The sequence below is a fragment of the Atractosteus spatula genome, chromosome 14 (assembly GCF_055471065.1).
Source record: "Atractosteus spatula isolate fAtrSpa1 chromosome 14, fAtrSpa1.hap1, whole genome shotgun sequence".
NCBI classification, from domain to species: domain Eukaryota; kingdom Metazoa; phylum Chordata; class Actinopteri; order Semionotiformes; family Lepisosteidae; genus Atractosteus; species Atractosteus spatula.
In genome coordinates this window covers 27,952,252-27,978,275 of record NC_142719.1, presented here as the reverse complement: position 1 = coordinate 27,978,275, position 26,024 = coordinate 27,952,252, and the positions used below count along the sequence as shown (strand labels likewise).

The window sequence follows — 26,024 nt, the reverse complement described above, 5'->3', positions numbered from 1 at the left end:
AAAATAGGGGGCTTAAGAAGAAGTATTGAGAGACAAAGTCTACCAGGGAGTTTACAGCTGTTTCAGCTGTCAGATGGTGCCTCTTTAGAGAGGAAGTTTTGACAGCTAAAAGAAAAACAGGAAGAAATCAATAATCTGAAACTTCCACATGAATACTAAGCATGCCATCTGAGACAGGGATCTATAACAAATGCAGTTTAAAACAGAAACAGATTTTAGACTTCTTGCTTTAAAGAGGGCCAAAAGCAAATGTCATGGTCTATTCATAACAGGACCTAAGTGCCCTTAGATTCTTTGAATTAATGCCCTAGTGACGTAACTTAGGCATGACTGCATTTCACTACATTTGTCTGTCTCTCAAATTCAAGCAGAATTAAATAAAAAGAGTATTGCAGTATTGTACTTCTCTTCTTCAAGATCATTTTACTTAAAAAAACAAAATCCCTCTAAGCCATAACTCATAAAAAGAAATAATACCATAAAAATATCCAAAATCCAGCTTTGATAGTATATACAGTAAAAGTGTGTCTGTACATAAATATTTAATGTTTTTTAACATCCAGCATTAGTCCAAAATTTAAAAGCTCTTGAATGGATTCCAAACTTGGATGTTTCCAAATTCCTGTTGTGGAAAGACATTGGGACTTTTTGTGAGTGTATTGTGGGTGATGACTGTCATATCTCTTCAAGTTTTGTTAAATAAAAAAAAAAAACGTAATAGTGATTTTCATAAAGTTATCTGTCGGGCATATAATCTTTCAAGAATAAAATCTCCTTTTGATCGTCAATTTCAGGCAATGGAGTTATATTCTTATATAATGCCTTTCAATCAGAACATCCTCAAGGCACTTTACATAAATTATTCATAAAAAGTAAAATGTACAGAAGCAGGAAAAGAATAATATAAAAATGTATAAATTCTCAAATTAAAAGAAAGAATTCTGTTTGGAGTTTTCCAAAGATGGGGACGATACCTCTGAAAAGTTTCAGTCCCCTAACGTATGATATGTTCTTGGAACATTGAGGAGCCTTGAGCCAGCTAAAAGAATTCCTATGCAAACCATGGAGAAGAGACATTGGAAAGAGTGTGTAACCACATGAAATTTCATGATGAAACAGTGTTAAAAAACCAAAACCAGAGTTTGCTGTTGCAAGGTGTTTTGCTGTTGCAAAAAAACAACAAATACAATTAAAAAGTAATGCCTTAGGCAACTGTCGAAAATATTTTCCTCAAATATTTTCCTACCATATGAAAAGCATAGTAAAGGTAATCATAATAATATGAATAGAAAACACCAGTGTACTGTTTGTATATTTATATATTTTTTTTATGTTTAGTTTAATATGTTTGGGGAAGGACATTTGTACTGATGAAGTCTTCAGGCAATGGAGTTATATTCTTTGGTGTCTATTCTGATCAGACTTAGTGGTTGTTGTACGTTTAGAATTAACCTAAGAAGGTGTTCAATAATTTGTATTGTTACAGCCTTGTACCTTGTGTTGTTAGCCTTTATAAACTGCTGCTTGACACATACTGTAGGGCGACTGATGTTATGCTAATGAGGTGATTGTTGAATTTACTTAAAACAATCTTTCATAGTCAAATAATGCAGGAGCTTAATGACAAACTCCATCAGTTCTTCGTGAATTGTGATTGGTGTTAAAAAGGCAGGTGGCTATGGCTGAAATCACAGATGTGTTTGTCTGTCTTTGAAAAGCTTTTAACTCTTCCATGAAGAAAAGAAACTTACTATGGCGCTGGAATTTTCAAGGTCATAATACTAATGGCGGGGGTGAACACAAAAGAGAACTAATGAAGTGATAATAAAACTGATGGCAAAGCCAGTCTTGACTTCCTGTATTTTGGTGTTTCTACAAATCCTTCATGAGGTCATTTCAAATTGAAAGAGCAAGCTGAGAAGAATGCCGACCAAATTTACCAACATCTATTCTGTCCTATAAAACACACTGCCATTTTCTTTTAATTAGTATATTCCATATTTGGTGCTTTGAAAACAACATGTAAACAACTAGAGTTTATCAATAAGGCACTAAATCACATTCTGTACAGTAACACTATTGTAAAAGTCAAAATTGGTTACATAGAGGGAGATCTTGCTCAATAAATCTTCTACATATTTTTGAAGCGGTCACCAAAAATATGAACACCTTATGACAGGCCTTATGACATTATGTACAGTATGCTCTGTCTTGGGCATATTCTTCTTCTTTCTACAGTATATACAATAAATATGATATTGATCTATATCAGTATCAGATTTTGTCAAATTTTCTGATAATGATGATCAAGTTACATGCCTATTTAAATTAAATGTTAGTAAATTCTAATACAATATGATAAAATAACAGTATAGCTCAGTTATATCATGCAAAATGGAAAAGAACACAGTAGTAAAAAGACCAAGAAGTTGTAGCAGATTCTGTGTCTCTAGGCAAAGAAATGTGTTTGGTTATGCATGAAAGAGTTAAGAATACCAGTTAAAAGAGGTTATATAAAAACTGCACACATTTCTGGTCAGCTCTTTTCAGAAAGGATAAAGAAGCTTTGAAAAAAAGTCCAGATAGGAGCAAAAAGACACACTCCAGGGCTTCAGGTGTTGAGTTATAAGGATAGACTGAAGAGTCTGAATGAGAGGGAATCAAAGACAAATTGACACTACTATTAGAAAATGCTTTTTACACAGAGCATTATAAACAAATGGAATGCATTTCCAGAACTTGAACATTAGGTGGATGGAATAGACTGTTCTTACAGTATATTCTTATGCAGTCTTATCCATCTATAGTTTGCAACCGATATGTATAGTTTAGCAACCAATTAGTGTTAGTGGTCAAATTTTGAAAACTATAGTCCTGCTAGGATAAGTTTTGGTATAGTTATATTTAATTTAAATGATACTGCTTTAATACACTATACAGATACACGAAGAACTGAAGAAAACAAAAACAATGAAAAACGTTTGTTCTTTTGAAGTAAAACAATAAACATCTCCAGATTTACAACACAAAGCAGGAATAAACATTCATTATTAATTCACAGCAGAAAATAAAATGCATTTAGACTATTAGTTAAATTACATAACTGTTTTATAGTTTAAAAGTTAGAAAAGGCTTTTGATTTTTATTTCACTGTGAACTGTTGATACAACTGAATGCCTAAAAGCAGCTTGCCTCTTGTTGGGTTAAATTTCTTCTCTTGGTCGGTTTCAAGTAGGCAACAATTCAGCATTTTCACTGCTATTGTATAATACCACTTTAATGGTAAAGTGGATCCATAACCTGGTATACATCAAACCAAAAAGATATGGATACCAGTTTCCTACCATAGAATGTCAGGTTATGGGGTCATTATTTTTGGAAAAGATTTATCTGAGTATGCAAGAATTTGCAAAATCCAGTAATAGCTAAGACCGTGTTGAATGAAAGAGAAACCCAAGGAAAATAAGATTTATATCTCCTTTTATCAATTGATCAGCATTATTTACTAACTAACACCAAGGAGATAAAACTACAGCTAATACTGTATTTGAAAGCTGTAAGATGAAAAAACTCATACAAAAACCTTTACCTTGCTAGCAAAAAACATTGATGAAATTTCAGTGTAACAGAGGTAAGAGACATTGTAATTCTGAACTCTAACATGATATATTAAAGAAATTGAATTATATCTCTCCTGTCACTTTATTGCTGTGGTGTTAATTAACTACTTCAAACTGAAAAATGCATATAAAACTACTGCTCAACTACTAATGTTCATTGAATCTATAAGTGACATGTCATAAAGACAAATATATTTACATTAAAATAAATTTAAATTATAAAGTTTGCAAATAATCATGTAAGATTAATTATTTATTACAGTATATTTACTGTAAAAAATGTAAATCAGGCAAAGGCTGATTTGGTATGTAATAGTGAATTGGCAGTACTCATTTAGAGCAATGTTGTGAATCAACTCTATGCCTGTCACTCAAGTTAAAGTCTTGTACCAACGACAGACAAAATCCTATCATCAGCATTCGTGCTTACAGCTAATACTGCTAATAACGTGCTCGCAGATCAGCTGTTAAAAATTAATTTCTGGTTTTCCATACAGGTCACTTCTCACACAGAATCAAAGAATAAGTAGGTCTGGAGAAGAGCAATAACAGTTTATGCAGCAATTATAATTGAAATTGCTTTTCCTGAAGTCTTAAAAAAATAAAATCATTTTTTTTTCTATTCAGATATAAGGTTTCTGATCACGCCTCTGTAATTCTGTATTATGTATTATGCTTGAAATGTATTATGCTTGTGTCTATCATTTCCAATCAGTTATTCTTGAAAATGTTTTATATTTCATACTTTGACCTCACAAGACATGCATTATTTTTCCCTTTTGAAAAGTTTTGTAATCAAGGGTGAAACTGGATAATTTTGCAGTTATTTTTCTGTAACTCTCATTACAGGTAGAAATCTAATTTTTAGCACAAATTAAGACATATACAGTAACACACCAAAAGAGAATTATCATCTTTTTGTAACAACCCCTGTATCTCAAACTGTCCCTTTAACAAGGTGTAGACCCAGCCGAAGCATCTAACCAACTAGCTTACCTGTTCTATCACCACACCACTTGGTCCTGCCCTATTTTAGGACACCCTGTCAGGACACAAACTGCTCCGTATTGGATATTCTCTCCCGTTGAGCTGCTTACTCCCTGCGTTTCGTCTCGGATTACTCTTTCTGGCCTTTTGGATTTACTTCCCTTTGACGTTGGTTTACGGATTTCGTTTCTGGTTTGTTTCTGGACCTCGGCGTTTGATACCTGGCTTCTCAAACTCTGTTTGGCTTTCGACTACAGATTGTGGATATCATCTTGGACTTTATTGGATACCCGGCATATTGGAATTCAGCTCTTCTCTTGACTACGACCTCTGGACTACACTACTGGCTATAGTGTTTTGCCCTCTGTTTATTTCTCTGCACAGGATCCAATATTCCTCTCGATCTACATTACAGGATTATAACACTTTTGTTTTATTTTATAAACAGATGAATACTAAAAAGTTTCATACTAATATCTGGGCATTAATAAACCATTAGCTTTTCCAAAGGTAGAATTCATGGCTACTAAAACTTTTTTAAGACATCATAATCTGAACATCACTAAAAATTAGAAATCAAAGGTTTTTAGTGCCAGATAACCCATTTCCCAATTAATAGTCATTAATTGTTAAATTCACCAAATGGTAATTTAAAAAAGAAAATTATTTTAGTATGTGTTACTCATGCAAAATATATATAGAACATTTGTAACTGTTTATTGAACAAGCAATAAGGATTATTTAACTAGCTATAAAGGATACAAAATCTCACTCTAAGCGTTCTCTTAAAAGGAATATTCAGTAATTCAGAAAACACAAAAAATATGCCCATTATAAAACTATACTATCAATTATCAACTATAACTATGATATTCAGAAATCATCAGACAGAGGTGCTGATGAAAATGTACATTTAGACTTCCAATGTTGCAAAATATAAACCGTTTTAACCAGTTTCAGAGTTTTAATACTTTAAAACAGGAATTATTATTATTATATGCCTCAAAGTCTCCCTTATTTGGTTGCAAAAATTTAATGTCATGTAGTATTGATTATGAAATTCGAAAATATAAATGGATAAAATAGATAACATAATAAAGCTATTACATGTAATTCATAAGAAGCCTATCACAATACGTCTTCTACACATTCTCCAAAAAGTTTATAATTCTGTCATTCACAAAAGGTTTTGTTTTGTTTGTTTTCTCTACCATATACTCTTGGTATCATTCTTTTCACTTTGCTACACTTCTCTTCTGAGGAAAGACTGTGCTGAATGGTTGCTGTCCATGGTGCTGAAACCATTATGACAGTGCATTAAAAAGCATACTATATACTGTAAGTTGGTATCTAATAATAACTTAACATCAAGCTTAACAACTTGTAGGATTTGAATTGGCACAGCTAAGTCACAGGAATTGTGTCAAAAAATAGTTCATCCAGCAGAACATAGGAACAAGTAATAGGTTTATTTTATGCTGAAAAGAGAAGAAAGAAAACACAATGTTGAGCTGTTGAGCTTTCCTCGGGTGTAAGGCTCTACACCTGAAGAAGGATCCACAGCCGAAACGTTGTGTTTTCTTTCTTCTCTTTTCAGCATGGAATAAATCTATTACTTATTCCTTTGCAGCCTACGCATGCTGATGCAGCTACCCATCTGAACAGTAGAACATAGATACATTATAGATACTTATAGTTAAATTATTGCACCTAAAAAAAAAAAAGAAAATAGTGTTGTTATAGACACAGGATTCTAACACCTACAGTACAGTTCATCTTAAAATGTAGATACACAAAATTGCTGCTGTATCATACAAAACCAGCAGTTTATGGAGGGGTGACGTTTTATTGGATATTGAGGTCAACTACCTAAACAGGGAATGCTGAAACCTAAAATTTGCCCTTTTGCTTTTATGCACAACTAAAACATAATTATTGAGGCCACTAATGTGTCTTTCTGCTTCATTAACCATTCCTCTAATAACATGTTTTGCATAGCCAATAAAAGGTAAATAGAAATAATTGTACTTTAAGAACAGCTTATGAGTTGTGAACAAGATCTATGTTCATATATAAATCAGGGGTAGTAACGTTAATAACAGGAATCTTCATAAATTGAACTCAGGGCCCCACCACTGCAAGGCAGCAGTGTACAAAGACAACAGAGAAAAATTATACAAAGACAATTCTTTTTCCTGAACTTTGGTGACTGGCACTCTAAATCATATAATGCTTAACTTTATTTACAGCTCTGAAGCTTCTTTGAAAGCTTTTGCTATACACTCTATTATTGTATTACATTTTTATTAAAGAACACTATACATCTGTTTATACCTTTTAATGTCAAATCATAGTTCATCCAGGATCCATTTTTTTTAAATTAAAACAGAAAGCTTGTTTTATTTACACAGGAAAATCCCACACCTTATACTGTAGTTTAGATATGACTGGCCTGTGGCCGTGGCACAGCGCATCATTCACTGACAGAGGTTGGCATTTCCCACACAGCTGGTTCAGTGACATCAGGATGTTTGGGGATTGAGAAGAAGCAACTTTGACTTGCCTTGCCATTCTTGTAGTGTAACCCTTGGGCTTTGGGCTTGAAGTTCTGTCTGTGAGAGCAGCAACATACCCCAGTTGATGGAAACTACACTGTGGAAACTATTGGACATTCAATGTGATAAGAAGAGACAGTGAGTGACTTCCAGCTGGGGGATATAATGATAAAAAAGCATGAATTTATAGATGAAATTTTGAAAATATATAGATGAAATCAATAAAAATGCATGAGGATTTTTTTTTTAATTAAAAAAAATACAGTATAAATAGGGGAGGATTACAACTTCGGCAATTGCCAAGTGTTTTTTTTTTCCACAACAGACACAAATACAAATTTATGAAACTACCATGGTAACACCCGAGTTGGCTAACTTTTTTCAAAATGTGTTTATGAGTAAAAAAACTCTCTTTCCAGTTATGGCAATTGGACATGATTACTTGGGTAATTGCATTATGACAGTTTTAATTAAAAAACAGCATCAATTCAAATCCTGCTATAAATAAAAAAAAAGAAAACACTGAAAGCAAACCACGCATTTTGGTACATTAAAAACTACACATCGTGACATTAATCTAATTGCTAAACAATCAGCTCTCAGATACACTCAGATGCTCAGAGGGAGAGGTTTAGTTGGACTCACTACCAATTATGGTAACAATCCCTGCTAATTAGAGAAGACAGGTCTCCCTTATGTTAGCTTACTGTATATTCTGGGTTCCAAAATGTCTGTTGTTCTGCATTTTCTCTTCTACCTATTCATAACTTACATATGTTCATTAAAAAGCAATAAACCTGATAAATGTTTTATTTACACTTATTTTCAGAGGTGAAAATGATCATAAATCAGCAGTATTTTACAAAGTAGATTTCGGCACACTGGAAAAAAATAAAACAAATGCTGTATTCTGACTTATTCTATTTCAAACCATGTACTGTATACTATACTGCAGTCCTGGACATAATCAAGGAGTCCAAGCCAGCAACTGGTACAACTCCCATGTGTCACAAAACCCAGTTTTCTGTAATGCGTTACATATAGCTAGTGAAATGTAGCCCTGTCTGTGGCCTTTATGAATGTCTGTGGACAAAATATGAATATTTGATGATCTGAAAGAGGAGTTTAAGAGACATGACAAGAAAGGGATTGTTGTAACTTTTTAAATATTCTTAGATGTATGAGTACTAATGTAAAACGTGATAAAAGGTAGGAGGGTAATATTCAGATTTAAATTTTGCACCGAAATGACCTGCATTAATTACATAAAAATATTGTTTATATCCCAGCGTTTTCTAATATTGCTTGTTAAAAGAGAATAAATTAGTACAGCTTATTTCATTAGGTATAATGAGCAAGGGACCACTAATATACATGTAGAACAAAAAGGTTTCTTTTTTGAAATGGGATCAAAGCTGCCTAAATGAGAGAAGAAACCCCAAGCCTTCAGAGTAGCCATAATAACAACAATTATGCACTGATTTAAAAACATAATTGCTTTCTTTTGTAGAAAAGACTTTATACAATATTTTAATATACTCCTCTACTTTGGTTCAAGACATTTTTTATTTGTAAGTGGAGCTCTGCTAGATTCCTTCTTTATAACGTTTTAAAAAAAAAACATTTTCAGCCAGTACAGTTCTAAAATACTGTACAATTATTTTTAAAAAAATTCAACTGAAAAAACTTCTTAAAGTTTATTTCTTAAAAACTACATGTTTTATTTTGCAAATCATCTACACAAATCATGTGCCTACTGATTTACAAAATCACCTAAAATTGATAATTTAAATATTTCCCATTTACTAATATACTGTAAAAGGAAAGGTGACCATTAGATTTTCACTGTCGGGTACGCAGGAGCATTTTAGAAAGTACAATAAGTACACACTCCATTCTCTAGTCTTTAAAAAACTTGTATAATGTAATGGATAAATAATCTCAAGTACTTGTTTGAACTTTCATTACATATCCCATATGATCCTAAACACCTCAAGACAAACATTGAAACAGAATGCTCATCTTTTCAGATACTGCTGATGTTAATGATTATTAAGAGCCTCAATCCAGAGAATATTATCATCCAATTGTGTGGAACAATATCCACACTAGCTGCTGCAAGCTGTGCAGCTCTCTGTCTCAAGACACATGAATTTCAAATGAATAACCAAACAGCTTGTCACCATGATAGAAAACACTGCTCTGTCACCCTGGGCAACATGCACAACAACTCTTTAGTTTATATTTAGTGTGTTGCCAAGGCCTGCCTAATGGCAACTACATTACTGAGATGTTACATTATCACACACTGGGGAACAAAACACCTCTGCTACTAACTAAGTGTCAAAATGTTCCAGTGATTATTTTAATATACATATACAGTATATATGGTGCTGCAGTGTTGTACTGTATGGTATATTGTCATAATTAGTATGAAGTCATTAAACTATTCATTCATCAACCCTCCATCCATTTCCTAACATCCCCTTCAGGGAACCAGACCTCATCCCAGCAAGTAACGGGTGCGAGGCAGGATACACACTGGACACAGACATGAACACACACAAGAGAAGCCCAGTAACACTTCACTTAAAAAAAAAATAATAATAAAATCATGAAAAATAAAAATGAAAGATTTACAATGATGTTTTTCTTCAAGGGATTAAGCTGTTTTTAAACTTCTGTTCAAAATCCTTTAGTCAAAAATGCAACCCAATTGCCAGCACTTAAAGGACCAGCTAAAGTCAAACACAGATACATTGAAACAGCAACATTACAAATGTACTGTATGTGCTGGGAGCAGTAACACCAAAAAGAGAGAGTTTGAGTTCTATTAGCACAGCATTTTATAATACTTGTGTGTCTACTCAAGATGAGCAACACTCATGGATTCTGCTCGCCTCAATGGTTGACTTATGTTTAAATATATCCATATTATAGTTTTTAATTAATGGAAATTATGAAAAAAGAATTAAATGAATGAAAATACATTTCTGAAAAGCAAATCAAAAAGACACTTTTCTTGCTGGTTTTGGAGCATTTTAATTCATTGACATTTTATCAACTTATACCTCACGCAAATCAGCAAGTAACACTTTGAACAGAGCAAGGGCTGAGACATAATTACAATATGTATTATTTATTTTAAAGATCCGTGGGTTTCCATTTTTCACTTTTTTAACAACAGCAACATGGAATTTTTTAAAATTAAATCTCCATTTTCTTTGTTTAGACTGGCCACAGTGAGGGAAAAATCATTGTATCAGGATACAAGGAAAGACTGTAATATCCCTTGAAATTATACCATTTCTTTCTGTGAGAAACTGGTGAATTAGTGTGCCATAGTGCCTAAAGCAACTTCTGTCTCATAGTCACAGAGAAGTACTGTAAATAGCTGTATTCAAAGCCTGGCTTTTCTACAGCCAGTTTCCATTCACTCAGCCTGACAGACCCTGTTACATCTCTGGAAACTCAGAGCTTTGTTTTTTTTTCTTCAGTTTATTATGATGATAGTTGTTTTTCAGGCCACTGAGGTCACTCTCATGGCAAACAGGATTCAAAGTAAATGTATAAAAATAATATCATAAGAAGAATACCCAAACAACAGAACAACAACTGCAACAACAGCTACAACTACAGGTCAGTAGATCTATAGATCTCCTTCAGAGATCCAAAATGTAAACATTAAGAAAGGATTTAAACAATTAAACTGTCACTACTTGTTTTACAGTTACTGACTTTTCAGTATTACAGTATTAAATACAGTATAGTACTGTATTAAATACAGTATTACAGTATTTGAACACCATGTTTACATCATCTAAAGAAATATGACCAAGAAATATGAACAATGTGAAATCGATTGAGTTAATTCAATGTCAGAATTTTGTAACATAATGACTACACAGGAACTGTAGCCAGGAAGAACAGTCTGGGTGTAAGAAAGTGACACTTTACCTACAGTATACTAATTTTACTGTTGAAATACTGTACAAACATTGAAGACAGGGGTATTGTATACATAGTTGAGAGTAACAAAAATACAAAATATGTTAGTCTGCAACAAATTAAAAGTTTATTTCAAATGCTTGAATGTCTACCAAAATTCATTCTGTTTCAGATAGGTGCTTGACATGAGACTTTGGTTGGTAGTTTTACAGGGTTTAACTAGAACAATCTGTACCAGATTCAAACAGAAGTGTACATGAGATCAACGATTACTTACAAAAGGATTACAGCACATTTGGAAAAGTAAAGAACTTATAATAAAAATATTAATAATAGTTTGTGTCTTTATGTTCTCCAGACCTATAATCTAAAAATGTTTTCATCCAAATGTACTACTTCTGTTTTCTATTGCTATGTTTTTCTGCTCTTTCATACATACAGTACACAAGAAATATGAACTTTAAAGTTAACACATTTCTTCCATGCAGAAATGCAGAAATTACAGCTTATCAGTGTGAAGACAGATCAAAGCTGTGGTTAATGTATTTGAAGGAGAATCTCAAGAAAAACCTTAAACAAACTGGAGCTTATAAAGATGTTTAAAAGTAGCCTCAGCCATAGCATGATCTTGTCTTTTGCAAAACCAAAAAGATAGCCAATTCATTTTATTTGACCAATAGATCCCAGGTTTTCCTGTGAATCACATCTATAAGGAAGACAGAGAAATTAAGATTAAACTTTTTATTTTAAAGTGAATGTACACATTTTAGCAATATTTAGGGGTTATTTAAGCATTCTTGAGATTCTCTGTGATAAAGCTGGCCAGATTGCAACATGTCAGTGATCCAGGTAACCTCTAAAAGGTCTAGATGCATTTTCGGTACTCACGAGGCAATTTTGGCAATTTAAGCAGGACATGTGGAGCATACAGGTGGATATATGGCTATTTCTAGTTGCTTCTCTTATGATGAGTACACAGCTTTTCAAATGATGACTGAGAATCAGTGTCTGACAGCCTCGGGGACCCCCACTAACCCATCTTCTGTTATACAATGGATTGGGTCACCCCCACCTAATTACGCTTGTAATAATAAATGTTTTAAATGTTGAAATAAAACCCTCCACAAAGAAGCAATAAACACATTTAAAAGGTTTACATCACACACAATTACCAGAACATGTCCATTATTTTTTATTGAGCCACAGGGATATTTCTAAGTGTTTTTAATTAAGCTTTACTCCCACAGACTTTTTGCTCTTTCAACATACTAAAGTGTAACAATATGGAAACCTCCTGTAACTTAAAGAGAGAACTTTCAAGTACTTTAGGTATAATTTAAGCACAATGCAGAAAGGCTAAATGCATTAAGGCTTTAAAATCAGGCAAGGCACCTATTAGAGCTTATTATTTACCCTAAAGTGGACATTCTTTTTTGACCTACAGGGTCTATTATAATGATGCCATCAACAGCAAATGTGAGCCAATGAATGTCATTTAGAACAAATTATGCAGTTTTAATGGTAGCATTCTATCTTTGCTGTGATTTCAATATTAGATCCAAAGCAGGTTAAATCCCTGACAAGTGAAAGGATTAAAATGGCCAGTCATTAAAGAAGATAATGATGTTATTACATAAAAATAGCTAATAAAAAATATTTATTGCACTCACAAAAAATGACTTTTCATCTGAATTAAATGTCTTCTCTGAAATTCTTTCCATGAATCGAACACAACAATTCAACATTTACACTTTAGCAGTTTCATGAGTCATGACAGTGAATATCTTTTCTCAGAACAATATAACCAGGGCAGAGAAACAATATAACCGGAGAAAATAAAAGGAAATTAAAGTTTTTGCAGTTTTTCTTATTTAAAAATGGCTACTATTTTTTCAAGAATTTAGAACAAAATAGAAGTTTGTAATTTGAATTTAAACCAAAGCAGGTTACATTATTGAAAAGAAATCTCAATTACACTATTGTTACATTTTTGCACATATAACAAAAAATATATTACGGTGACGGAATTAGCCCAGAGTAACATTCTTGGCCTGTCAATATCCTACAGTGACTGGCTAAATTTAGTCTAGAAAAGAGAATATTATTTGAGGACCTGGCTGAAGTATTCAAAATCTTAGAAGGCATTGACAGAGTCAAATGTCTGGACTTCTTCAGATTCAACAATGAAACGTAAACAAGAAGATACAAGTGGAAACCACAGGGAAGTGAATTTAAAATTAAGACCAGGAGGCACTTGTTTGCAAAATAAGCTGGTGGAGTCTGGAGTCTTAATGTTTCCTCCAAAATGTGCACAATCAAAGCTACAGGATTTGCCATTTTAGGTGCCTGCAGCCGGGTGAATATTGATTGGTGGAGTGGTGTAGCTGTTGCTGAAGACACTGCATAAGAACCACAAGAACCACTGTAGGACAGCAAACCAAGGAGACCCAGGCTGACTGAAGCCCATACAATTTCAGCACCTATTGGAAAGTCTCAGTCACACTTGCTTTCAGCTCTTTCAGCTCTGTTTCTATTACTTATATGAAGTATAAAGATTAAAATATCAGTTGGAACAATGGTTTGCCCCCAGGGCCAAAACTCTAGCAAAAGAAAACTTTTTAATTAAGCATAAAATAGAAGTGTCAAATCAGTTAAACATTGTTAGATTTTTTCAAACATCTCATTATAGGATGGAAAAACAATCCCAATAATTACTTTTTACTAATTCTTTCTTTTCACTTTTATATGTATTTCAGATGGTGCACAATTTAAAGTCAAACTGCGGGATTAAAATAAAATATAAAAATTAATTGTGTGTCCAGTAGATTTGAAGATGATTTTGTGATTGTACTGATGAGGTACTAGCTTTTATATGGAATACCATGTATTATTTAAAGATGGTTGTATTTTAAGACCGTTATGTTTTATAACAATGGGTTTAAGATCATCTCTGCTTATGGTCCCAGCAAAAAAACACATTGATTTTCATGGTTTATTAATATTACAGCTTTATACAATGACTCATAAATGTTAGATCGCAGTAGATCTACAGTAGATGCAGCAATCCTTTCTGAAATTGGCTTACCACACTTCAGCATTCCTTTGAACAATTAAAAATGAATGAATCTTAAAGTTTAGATAACGTTATTAAAGTTAACGTTCAGTCAAGGTGACAAAGTGTAGAATACCTCTGAAAGCAGATAGTTTTATCTATCACCTATTTACTGGCTCTAATACATCTTTTGCTATGAATTCCATTCTCTGCAGTGTCATCCTTACGATTTACACTGTTCTATCAACGATGAACACATATTTAGTTCCTCTGAAAATCAATGTACCTTTCTGATAAAGAAAGCACTTTTTATTTATAAATATACCTGTCCATGCAAATATCTGAAATTCATCCTTGAAAATACTAATAACCATAGTAACTGGAAATAATTATGGTTTGGGATTTAGTCAGTAAGACATCCTTAATTATCATTGTATTACATAATTTCTGATTATTCAGTCAATTGCTCCGCATTAAAACATCTTCCCACATGCCAGGTGGTGTGCTTTACTCTCTCTTGTACTTGAAATTGAACAGAACGCACTGCTTATATTTAACCATATAAGAGTGCAAAGCTGACAGTTTTATTACATCTTTCATACGTCCAAAATCCCCCACAACGCAGACACAAAAATCTATTATGAAACTGGTAAAGTGAAGTCAAACTATGTTCTTGACATCTTTTAAATGTATTTCTGCTGCCATAGCTCTGCTTCTCCCACAACTAAATAGCCAAGGTTTTAGATGACAAGTGACTAAACAATCCAAATTAGTTCTCTTCATTAGCTGGTTGCAACAATGTTCTAACCTTTTTTTAGGTGTTTGTTTTAAACATAACAGTTACAAACGAAGCACTGGTTATAATCATTGAAAGAAATAAATGGTTTTCTTCCACTCACACTTTCAAAATATATTTCTTTTGAAATTGGCCAAAACATCGACCCGTTTACTAAGAAATAAATGTGTGCAAATGGGATTTTCAAACCTGTGATTTCTCTTGTCTGCTGCTTGGCCTACTTTTGCATCTAACAGATGAAAAAAAAACTTAGATGCAGTAATCTAAAGCATGCTAAGATACTGCAATTAAGGTATACTGATAAAATTTCAACAAGATGCGTAAATTAAGTAATGACAGAATGCACCTGCCTAGACTCATGTTTGCATTATTATCACATACTTTGAAAAGAATAGTCTGTTGAGCATGACAACATTATTACATCATATCAAAATGGTTGCATGTTTCTGCTGAATTTACGGATCTGTTCTTAAGTAAATATACGGTTATAGTTTTTATCCTGTTAACGTTAACAAAGTAATACACTAAGTATTTTTAAGTATTTTACACTAAAAAAGTTTTTATAGTATTTTGTAAAGCAGAATTTATGATACATTAGTAAATGAAAGCTAGACAAAAAAAAACCTGCATAAGTGTTATATACATATACCTGTATACAGTACCTCTGTACTGAGTCATCCCAATCTGACATACTGTAGTCACAGAACATGACCTTCCCTCCAACGTTCCTGTGTTGGCCTGACCAAATGTCAGGATGTTGACATCAAGACAAGTTTGCACAGACATATTTGGGGTTGACCCAAGGACCTTCATTGCCCAGGATCACATTTAACCTTTGGTCACTGGTTAGACCTTTTAAAAGGCATTCAGGGCAATGTAGGTTTCAAAAAACAAAGTCCTGTAAACCTGACATAATGGTAAACATGGAGCAGAATGGAAAGAATAAAACAGTGTTCATTAAATGCCTGCTTTTGACCTCACCCGGGGCATTGGTTATTTTTTTATAATGAAGGGAAGCACCTGTCCACCTTAATGTGTGATGACTTTAGGTCATTTTGACAAAAGGCGAATTCTCTGATAAAATTGGTTGAGGGCAGTGCTGTAAAACAGCACCTCATTTGACAGTTTCAGAAAAACGCTAAAGGAAATGAAAGGAACGCCTTACAGGTCCCTACTCATAAGGGTCATTAATGAGTCTCCTGGCAGAGCAGCATCTGCTGGTCCTTCTGCAGAAATTTTGTGGGGAGGTAGCAAGAGAGATTTTCAAAGGAGAGCATGCTAAAAGCCAATGGGAAACTTACTCTTCTGACTTTAATCTTGGGCTAATTTAAAAATGAAGGCCCAGATCTGTACAGATAAAAGCAGAATCCCTCAGAGGTGGCCATCCTTTTTGTGCAAGAAAGCTCAGGAGCAAAAGCTACCTTCTAATGAGCTTCAAATTAGACCAAAGAGAAGATGGGAATTTATATGCTGTGTAAATTGAGAAAGCGGTCCAATGAAAATGCAGATTTCAGATAAAAGTCTTACTTAAAAATATTTTTGGTCCTTCTTATGCAATGAATGTATTCACTATTAGAAACTATGATATTAAGTGAAATCTGCAAAACTGTACACACAAAAGATAAGACCAACCATGTTCTAAAAATTATTCTATTTTTCTCTGACCTTGCCTGATTTAGAAATTACTCATCTGTGCATGTTGTCCCAAGTGATCATGGTGTTTCACAGAAAACTTTTCTTGCAAATTCCACTTTTGGGTTCAGTACTGATGTAAATATTTGGTAGTTCTAAAAAATGACACATAGTAGAAGGACAAACATTAAACATGAAACAATCCCTATGCTTAATGCAGCCAGGCTTTAAGGATTACTGCAAATTGGTAATAGTTGCAGAACATATTTGTAGAAAGCATTATACTAAAATCATTATCTAAAACAATAACCCAGGTGCTTTATTTGGCAGTTCAGCAGTCCAGACACACGGATTATGGCTTTATTAGGAAATTGAACATGCAGAAGTATAATTGATGCCAACTTTTGGCATTACTGAAAGAGTGGAAACATTTCATACTACGTGAAAGATCCAAATGTCCACATTTCTACTGGGAGTTACAATATGTGATGTCGGCATCAGTTCATGGTGTATTGCACTCACATTGGTTACACGTTAAAACATGTGCTTATTCTGGGTGAATTAGTGTGAGGATTCTAGTTAAAAGCCATCCAAATGAAAGGGCATGAGCAAGCAAAGCAGAAATACAGCATACATACATCACATAATAATGTATAACTCTGTTTGGTCAACATTTGATTTGTTTGATCTACTTTAATGTTATAGTCAGAGAACAAAATATTTTCTTTTACTGTAGATTTCACATATTGAGCTGCACCACTTATCTAAGGAAAAACAACAAAAAAACTCACATGTGACAGAACATTAAGAAAAAAAATATCTACTTTGACCATTAAAAAACAGAGGCTAGAGATTACCTTTCCAAATGTTGTGATTCTAACGTGTTGTTTATCTATTTTCTAATGATTTAAACTCCCCTGATTTGTGTGTATTGTTCTACAACTGTTTTCAGGAGTCAATCATAGAAAAGTAAAAGTTGATGTAAAAATATTGAGAGGGATCTTTGGTAATACTCTAAATGCTTTCATAAGTCTAAACTCTTTTTCAAAAATCACTGAACCTGAACTTTGAGACCACACAGAGAGGCAAAGGGTAACTTTAACAACAAAACATAATAGAAATGTATTAAATATAATCTAAAATGCCTGGACATTGTAGCACTGTTGAAATTGGGGTTGCAAAATGTATTGAAAATGAATACACCTACAGATTGTTATAAGCAGCCTATGAATTAAAAATTAATTTCACACTAATATTTTATCATATGCATTTTCATGTTGATATAACACAAAATTGATACCTATGTTTCATTGGACTTTTTATTTAAAAGTTCTTTTCTAGACATTAAAAGATTAATGCTGTTTTTGATGAAAGAGATTGCCCATATATGTACGTATCATTAGCATTTTTTTGTTTGAATACAGTTAATTACCTGTTCATTCACATAAGCAAATATAAACTAACCAGAATCTCCTGCTGACAAGTGCTTTTTTTATTGTTGTAATTAATTAAGTTCTGTATTTTTTATTTTCAGCATATTGACATGTATGAACTCACTTAAGAAAGAACAAACTCAATCACTATCATTAATAACCTAATTCTATTAAGAAAGAATGCTAATGTATTTTTTATGATTTGCTAAGCTGTAATTCTACATAATGATCACTAGGGGATGCTCTTGCATGAAGCAAAACTTCTGTTTCCTTGTACAGTTACTCCGAAACACAGATGAAGTATTTGCCTAACACCAATACATATGTTCCTGTAAATGTTACATAGTCGTGCTGTTAATAAAGCTGAGTACCTTAAATACTCGATGGCTCAAAATTAAAACATTATTAAGGTGCTGAGCATGTGGTCTTCCATATTCCTTTTATTTGCACCCCCCTTCCCCCGACCTTCTTGAAGAATGAACTTCCATAATGAACCGGATTTGCAATGTACTGTAGCATCAAACAACACATTCGAGTGCCACTCTTGGTTTTTTCAGGGCTCTGAAAACACACAGACGGCAGACGACAAATATGCAATATCCGAGATTATATACAGGTATATATCTTCCAAATTTGACCAAAGGTTCATGACAAAAAGAATACGAAATCGCGGTTCGGACAAGCGAAAAGATTGGGTCAATGACATATTTTGGTCCCCCACTCACACTCACGCACTACCCACACCCCATCTGTTCGTTACAATGTGTGGATAAATACAGATATCACTTGAAAACGACAGGCTTTTACGTCGGTGGTATGGCAACTGGCACGCGTGCGCTCCCTATATTTCACAGGGACTGCTTTATTTGGGAAAGGTTCTGACCATCAAGGTCCGCATCCACAAATTAGTAGGATAAAATAATTGTGTACTCACCATATTGACTTCAGATACCATGTCTATGCTGGCGATATCTATATTCATGCCCACTGCCACCGGGGGACCTGCAAACCAACAACGGTCCGCAATGTAATCTTTTCAAGAACTTAACTCTTTCCATAATAAGATTTTATTCATCTAACTTAAATAGCAGCTATAAAAGGCGTTACGGAAGTATACATATTATTGAACATCCCGTTTAAAAATCAAGTCAGTCTCTTGCCCAGTATTACCTGTGATTCTAATGTTTTAACCTTACATAATAGAATACTTGCACAATACCCCCCAGTGTTCATTGAAAAACATGGGCATTTTCCCCTCCCAGAGTATTAATGTGTTAGATTCCAAATTCATATTCACAGCGCTTTACACTATAAAACCCTAACCCCAACCCTTCAAAATATGTAAATGACATTTTACTACCGGAGTACAGTACAAAAGCACTGTGTTCGCGGTACAGCGATAGCAATATTAAATGTCAAATATAAATATTTTATGCAGGGAGATTTTTAGCAGTTTATTAATGGAACTATTTTATAGCAAAGTTACATTACATCTTGAATCTGTCACAAGTTAAAAAATCTACCTACACAGGAGACTGTTTACTAAAACAGGTCTTAATCCAATAACGTTCAAGGCATGTTAGATGAAGACTGTCCATTTGTCTGAAATTTGGCCCGATCTCTTTAACACATGTAAACCTTTTACAGAAATGGGAGGTATGTGCGCTAAACTTTAAAATGAACCCTAACACATTACAATTCACACAATTCACGAAGCAGTTAAACACGTCAAAAGGGTAATAATATTGCAATCAATTAGAACCCTTATTAAATTATTTTAATTACCTCCAAAATCTGGCCTCAAGCGAATGTCATATCCTTTCAACAGTCTATCCACAGTTTCTTTTACCAGTGACATATTGCTAGGGTCATTGACACTAGAGAAAGGAAAGAGGTAAATTCTTAGATGCAGAGCCTTCTGTATGGATTATTGAAGTATTGCATAGTGTATACAGTCATACAAAGTAAGGAACAGAGGTGATGACTTACCTCTGCGCACAGACCACTGCCACTATTAAAGGAAATGTCCAAACCCCAAAGTAGCTCCTTTTCCTGATTCTCAGCATCGCCATAGTTTTGATATGATTTTGGATTTCAGTGAAGACAGACGAGATCCAACTTATTCTGGCCAGTGCAGTAATTCCAATGTGGGGCGCATGCGCACACTCTACCACAACATCAAGGAGCAGCGGCTGCTGATGCTGGTGGTAGAGCAATTTCCCTAGCAGAGGGAAAAAAAATTTAAAGGGGAAAGCGAAGAATAAACCAAGATTGTCAAAAGAGGTAAAAAATACTGCTGTAAAAAGGCATCCGCTGAATCCCAGTTATAGTGTTTTCAAAGCATGGGTATATTCGTGTATATTATTATCATTTAAAATCACACGCGACGAAACAACAACCGCGTTTCATATCTATATAATTTCAGAAGTGAATAATGGGGGTACAAAATGTACAAGTTGTCTTTACTTTACCCAGAACGTTGAAATTAATCGAACGCCCGCAGGTTGTGACTAGTAAAACCTCCTCTACTTAAAACCCATGCTTCAAGAGGCAAAGCTGTTAAATCTTTTGAAGAAGATGGGCTGTTGCTAATCCGAATTGTTCAACATTCAATGTGCAGATTTATTTTCTGGAAAAAAAAAATCAGTGATAATGATTCGGAAACCCAAGCTGCTATCAAGCCAACTCCCACAAAGGTTATACCACCCAAAGATTTAGAGGGGATACAATTTCATAATAATCAAATCATGCTACAGATATTCTAAGAACTGAGATAACATATCTGTGCACAGGAAAAAGAATAATGAAGGACTAGTTGCAAGAAACTAGACTTAACAGCCTTGTTTTGATACTCCAAATTGCGTTTCATGCTATTTTACATAACACTTCCTTACAATACAAATGGAGAACAAACTACAACGTGTTTTTATTCCTTCCCGTTCCTTCCTGTTTTGGCTAGTGGTAAATATACAGGCTATCATGAATAACAAGCTTGCTCTGGTTTTTGTTCAATTTTCAGTTACTGCGTCTTACACTTTGATGACAGAAGCTACTGTACTGTTTATGCAGCGCTCTTTCCTCTGCCTCAGTGTTTTTCAAGCAAACGTTTTAAAATCTAAGCGAACTCTTATTACTTCGACCTCGGCAGACAGTCCTTGCATCTAAAGCGGGGTGATACACGTTGAATGGTTGGTTCATTGATCGCTTTATTGATTGATTAATTTACTGATTCCAGAGATTTGAGGACGTTTTAGGTAGCCTATTATACAGGGATACAGGGGCGAGAAAGGTAATAGGTAAGAATTGTGCGTATTATATCATTAGCGAGTAAGCTTTATTTTTCTTCCTCTAAAAACGATTAATAGGTTACATCTGGCAGTGAAACAGCAATGATAACACACAATTTATCCACATTATCGCACCGTGTACTGGTGAGTGAGATACAGTAGAAACATGTTATAAAAGAACGCACAGGCATGACTTCACTACGTGTCCGTCATTCTATTCAGAACAAGTGCAATGTGCTCTTCATCTTCCCTAACACTTAAACCACGGACCTTGGGGCAGTACGTTACATGAAGCGCTGAGGTGCTGAATTGCCTACAAATTGCCGGACCATAAGTAGCTGCATGAATGCGCACTCGCAGAATCAAAAACATTGAAATTGTGTTATCCCGGTTTCCAGAGCAAGTATGTGATTACGGTATGAGATTTTTAGGAAACACATTCGACGATCTCATTAACTTAAATTAAATAATCTAATATTTAAAAGGTGTAACTACAGACGTTTAAAACAATCTTGACATCGCTTTCTGACAGATTAGACAAAGCCCCGTATCTCAACTACTATCTAAATCAGAAGCGTTGCCTGGTAGGTATGAATCTTCAGTACACTAAGCTAGAAGACTTTAATGCAGCTTGACAAGGAAAGTATCTATGCATTGTTACTTACCATTGAGTAGAAATATGGTTAAGAGATCTGGCCTTACCACGTCGGCAAATTGGTCCTACAAAAACACAAATTCCTGAACATTACTGTGAAGGTACTAGCAAACCCCAGTTATTCATTTGCGTGTTGATAATGACTCAGGTGTATTTTGAATGTGACGAATGCTACTAACGTTAGCTTGAAAAGTTTAAATCAAAACATATTTTGAAGGAAATGCGAATCTATTGATAAAAACAATTCTTGGAACAAGAATGTACCATAGCTGCTAATTTCTTTCCTAAGAAATATGTGGTCTTAAGTCTTCTATAAAACTATTGAGTTATTCACTACGATTTACTCTCCTACAGGTACAGTACCTGTATGTTAAATTACTCTGTGAGTGTCATTTTTACACGAGAAGGTTCTGTTAGAAAGAGGGATGATGGGGGGTATTCTTTACTCCGAAATGTCCCGTGCTTATTGTGTACTTGACATTTTCAATGAAGTACATTTTTTCCTTGTGCTAGTTTGGGCCCAGTAATCATAAAGGATAATCCCCATCAACCAATTCCCAAACATATTTATTTTTTTTGCATGAATGATGTGTTCCTCTTCTAATAACAATATCAGAATTTCGACCAATTATGCCAATTGATTGTCTCGAATTTCACATTAATGTTTTAATACAATGAATCTAGTTATAAATTGCTAATTTCGTGGCACTGTCTGAGTTCATAACGTTAATATTTGTAGAAAGCTTATGTTAGTACTGTACCTCAAGAGAATGATGTAAAGAAAGGCAAGGAGGACTTAAAATGACAAATACAGTACGTCTGGCAAAAATTCCAAGAAGAAAGCAGATCACATAATGGCTACAGAATCACTGACTTGTGCACTTGTCTAGTTCTCAGAGGAGACAGAGAAAGATAAGGAGTTATAAAATACATTTCAATACTGTATGAGTGTCTTCCAGGATTTGTTTAGCACTATATCATTGGCTTCTTAATAAATGAGCGTTAGATTATAATTATTCTAATACTTTATTGGGTTGGCATATTTTGTCCTGAAGAACTGTAGTCCCTCAAGCTAAGAATGTAAGAATCAAATGTTTCAATTGCAACTTAAAAGTTAAGTATTTCTAAGAGACATTGTTTATGTTTCCAATTAACATAAATATGTCTTTGAAAGGCAAGAGAAAACCCCACTCAGTAAAAAAAAACATGTGAACACAGAGCGAACGTGTAAACTCCACACAGAAATTACCATATTCAGGCATCGGGTCTTAAAGGGTCTTAAAGCACTGATGCAGCAGCTCTATCAGTTACAACATACAAACTGCTTAGTGACGCCAGGAACCTAGTTGATTCCTCGACTGGCGAATGTCTAAATTAGTGTGGTACAGTAGATGGGCTTCATCTGTAAAAGACTTCGTATCAAAGCCTGAATATTGTCAGACTTCACTGCAAAACCCTTAAGCATGAGCTTATTTCAAGAAAAAAAAACAGCTTGAAGTACACTTCTAATGAACCTTTACGAATTTTACAAGGGAAAGAAAAGGTGTCGATCCAGTGCTAATCTGATTTAGAACAGTATATAACTGCATACAGTATAAACTAGATGTATCAGTCTTCCACTGTATGCAGTGTTGGAGTGTCACTTTGATATGTCAATTCATTTTACTTTGGCAGCCAATGGTATTAAAACTAGCATGTTATATTTAAGCACCGTACCTCAGAGACTCCATTATGGATGCCTCAAAAGCTCGAATTAGGGACAAGACGTACAATATTGACTCCTATCTATTTCAAACCATCTGTTTTGAACGCAGCATGTATAACAGCGCACATTGTAGACTGGGTAGAGGATGCGCAAGGATTAAAACATGTGATTCATCTTTTTTTTTTCTTTTTTAACTGATGTGTAAATTCCAGGAAGCCTAGTAGCGCTGTACAATAAGATTCACCGGTGCGTTAAACATTGTTTTATATTTTGGCCAAAGCTCGATAAAACCGACTTCTGCTTTAAAGCTTAGTCATAAAGCATTAGCACATCGTTAACATGAACAAGCCGGATACAGTACATTATGTCAAAATTTAATAGTTCATAGATCACATAATAATCATTAGATTAATCCATATAGTGTAGATTAACCCTGCATTTACTGTACACGGTAACGTCACGTTTCATGGTACTGTAAATCGCTACAGCATCTTTATATATTGTTGTCATAGAAATACAGTACAAATGATTGATCCAACCCAATGATGTTAACATGGTTGTAACTGTAATTCTGTTTGGGTGGATTGATTTGCTAAGTGAACAAAAGTACATTACTGTATGAGAGTGATGTACTGTACTGATACGATTACATAATTACCCTGATAGATGAAAAAGGACCAGACAGCTCTAAAATAATCGTTTATATTTAAACCGTGGGAATAATCAGCCTTCATTGCATAGTCTACCGGACACAGAATTTAAATCCCATAGCAGTAAATGCTTTACTGAAGCAGACTGAAGACATATTGGCATTTTAGTCTGAGAATATCTGTTAAGAAAATTCAATATAATCAGTCCTTAAATCTTTCAGTATTATTATTGCTTTAACCTTAAGGACGTCTAACCATTTTCTTGAACAGGGCTTCACTGAGGGGTCTGGAGACGTCCAGTATATTCCTATGAAGTGCGTCTTCATTGACTTAACTGGATTTTTAATTGATTACAGTTTTTGGTCAATTGTAATCTGTCTTCTGTTCCGGTGTTAAGATTATAGTGATCATAGAGTTAGTGTATATGGGTTGGCAAAAAACCTAAGCTTTTCAAAACGTGTTACACGTTTATTTTCTGTGGCGAGACCACAATGATCCCCTCTCCAAAATACAGTAAACTGGGTAGCATCGGAGAAATTCCACCGGCTCTATTAGTCTTTCATTGTATTTTAATACCTATAAATATACAATGAGCAACAATTTGGTCAAATAAACTTGATTTCTATAAACTATTCAGGATATCCTTACCTGTCAGCAATCGCAGCTGCACATGTTCTGGAAATTCTGTGACACGACATCTGTCTTGGACGTCTAATTTCTTAAATTCTAAATATGTTATAGATGTTATGCAAGTCGGTTCAACTCTCCCGACAACACTTACTTTGCTTAACATTTATTGCACATTCGAAGCAGTTTTTGACTCTCCCTGTCGCACCAAATTATCTGTACTGTAAATTACACCAAATTACACCACAATCTATACTTTCCAATTGGATTTTCAGTTCTAATGGTATAACTGAAATCAACAGCAGCTTAAATATTTGTTGGGAAACGACTAGTTTCCTCTTATAGAAAAAAAAGAAAAAAGTGAAAAATAGTTTACTCTTTTAGTTGTTTTCTTTAGAAATACCTTGGATTTTATCGTATCATTTCCTGGGTCCTTTTCTCACCTTCTTCCTTCTTTACAGAACATATTATAAAGACTAATGCATAGTTTTATGGTCAGCACTCTATTGTGTAAAAAGGATATTGTCATCATTAACACCACCAACAACCTTTCTTGCAATTTCTCTTACAAAGTTCAGTTTCTCTTATAAAAGGCGTCTCTTTTTGCATAATAAAGCTCTGGGTCTGGTTTTGGAGGGATGGTGGAGACTATTGTGTATGGGTACTGATCACACCAGGTCACTCAGATGTATAAAAGGGCACCAGTATTGAAGTATTGTTTGGGGTAACTTCGGTCATTAGACGGTCCAGAGTGCTATACAGATGGGAGTCATGTACAGTAATACCAGTTTTTTTTTTCATAACGTAAGGGTTCTCCTTTCTTGAATCTCCAACTCATTTACTCTGCCCGTCTTCTTCTGGCCTATTTAAGGCTGGATAATGCGCATGTAAGTACAGTAAGCCAGTGGCTTATAGACTGTGACGTTTTCCTTTCGTAGTGAGATTTAATTGATATTTATACTGTACATACAGTATCATCCCACAACTTTGACTGGTGCTGCGGGGGTACTGTAAAAGGAGTCATATACTTATGTAAGCTTAAGCAGTATACTGTATGCTGTGTGCTGAAACTGAAAT

At 34.3% G+C, this 26,024-nt stretch overlaps 1 protein-coding gene across 3 annotated transcripts in view; it reads right to left on the bottom strand.

The window, feature by feature from the left end:
* The window catches only part of LOC148821020 (gamma-aminobutyric acid receptor subunit beta-2), an 86,150-nt gene extending 65,475 nt beyond the window's left edge, over nt 1-20,675 (bottom strand). For 2 of the 3 annotated variants that reach the window (XM_088931732.1, XM_088931733.1), the window contains exons 1-3: nt 20,013-20,675; nt 19,809-19,900; nt 18,958-19,025 (exon numbers count right to left, since the gene is read on the bottom strand). In XM_088931732.1, the coding sequence (XP_088787858.1) occupies nt 18,958-19,025; nt 19,809-19,900; nt 20,013-20,095 (243 nt within the window). In that variant the 5' untranslated portion in view covers nt 20,096-20,675. The remainder of the gene's footprint in view (nt 1-18,957; nt 19,026-19,808; nt 19,901-20,012) is intronic. The other variant, XM_088931734.1, reaches the window with a different exon arrangement.
* Nucleotides 20,676-26,024: the final 5,349 nt, after the last annotated feature.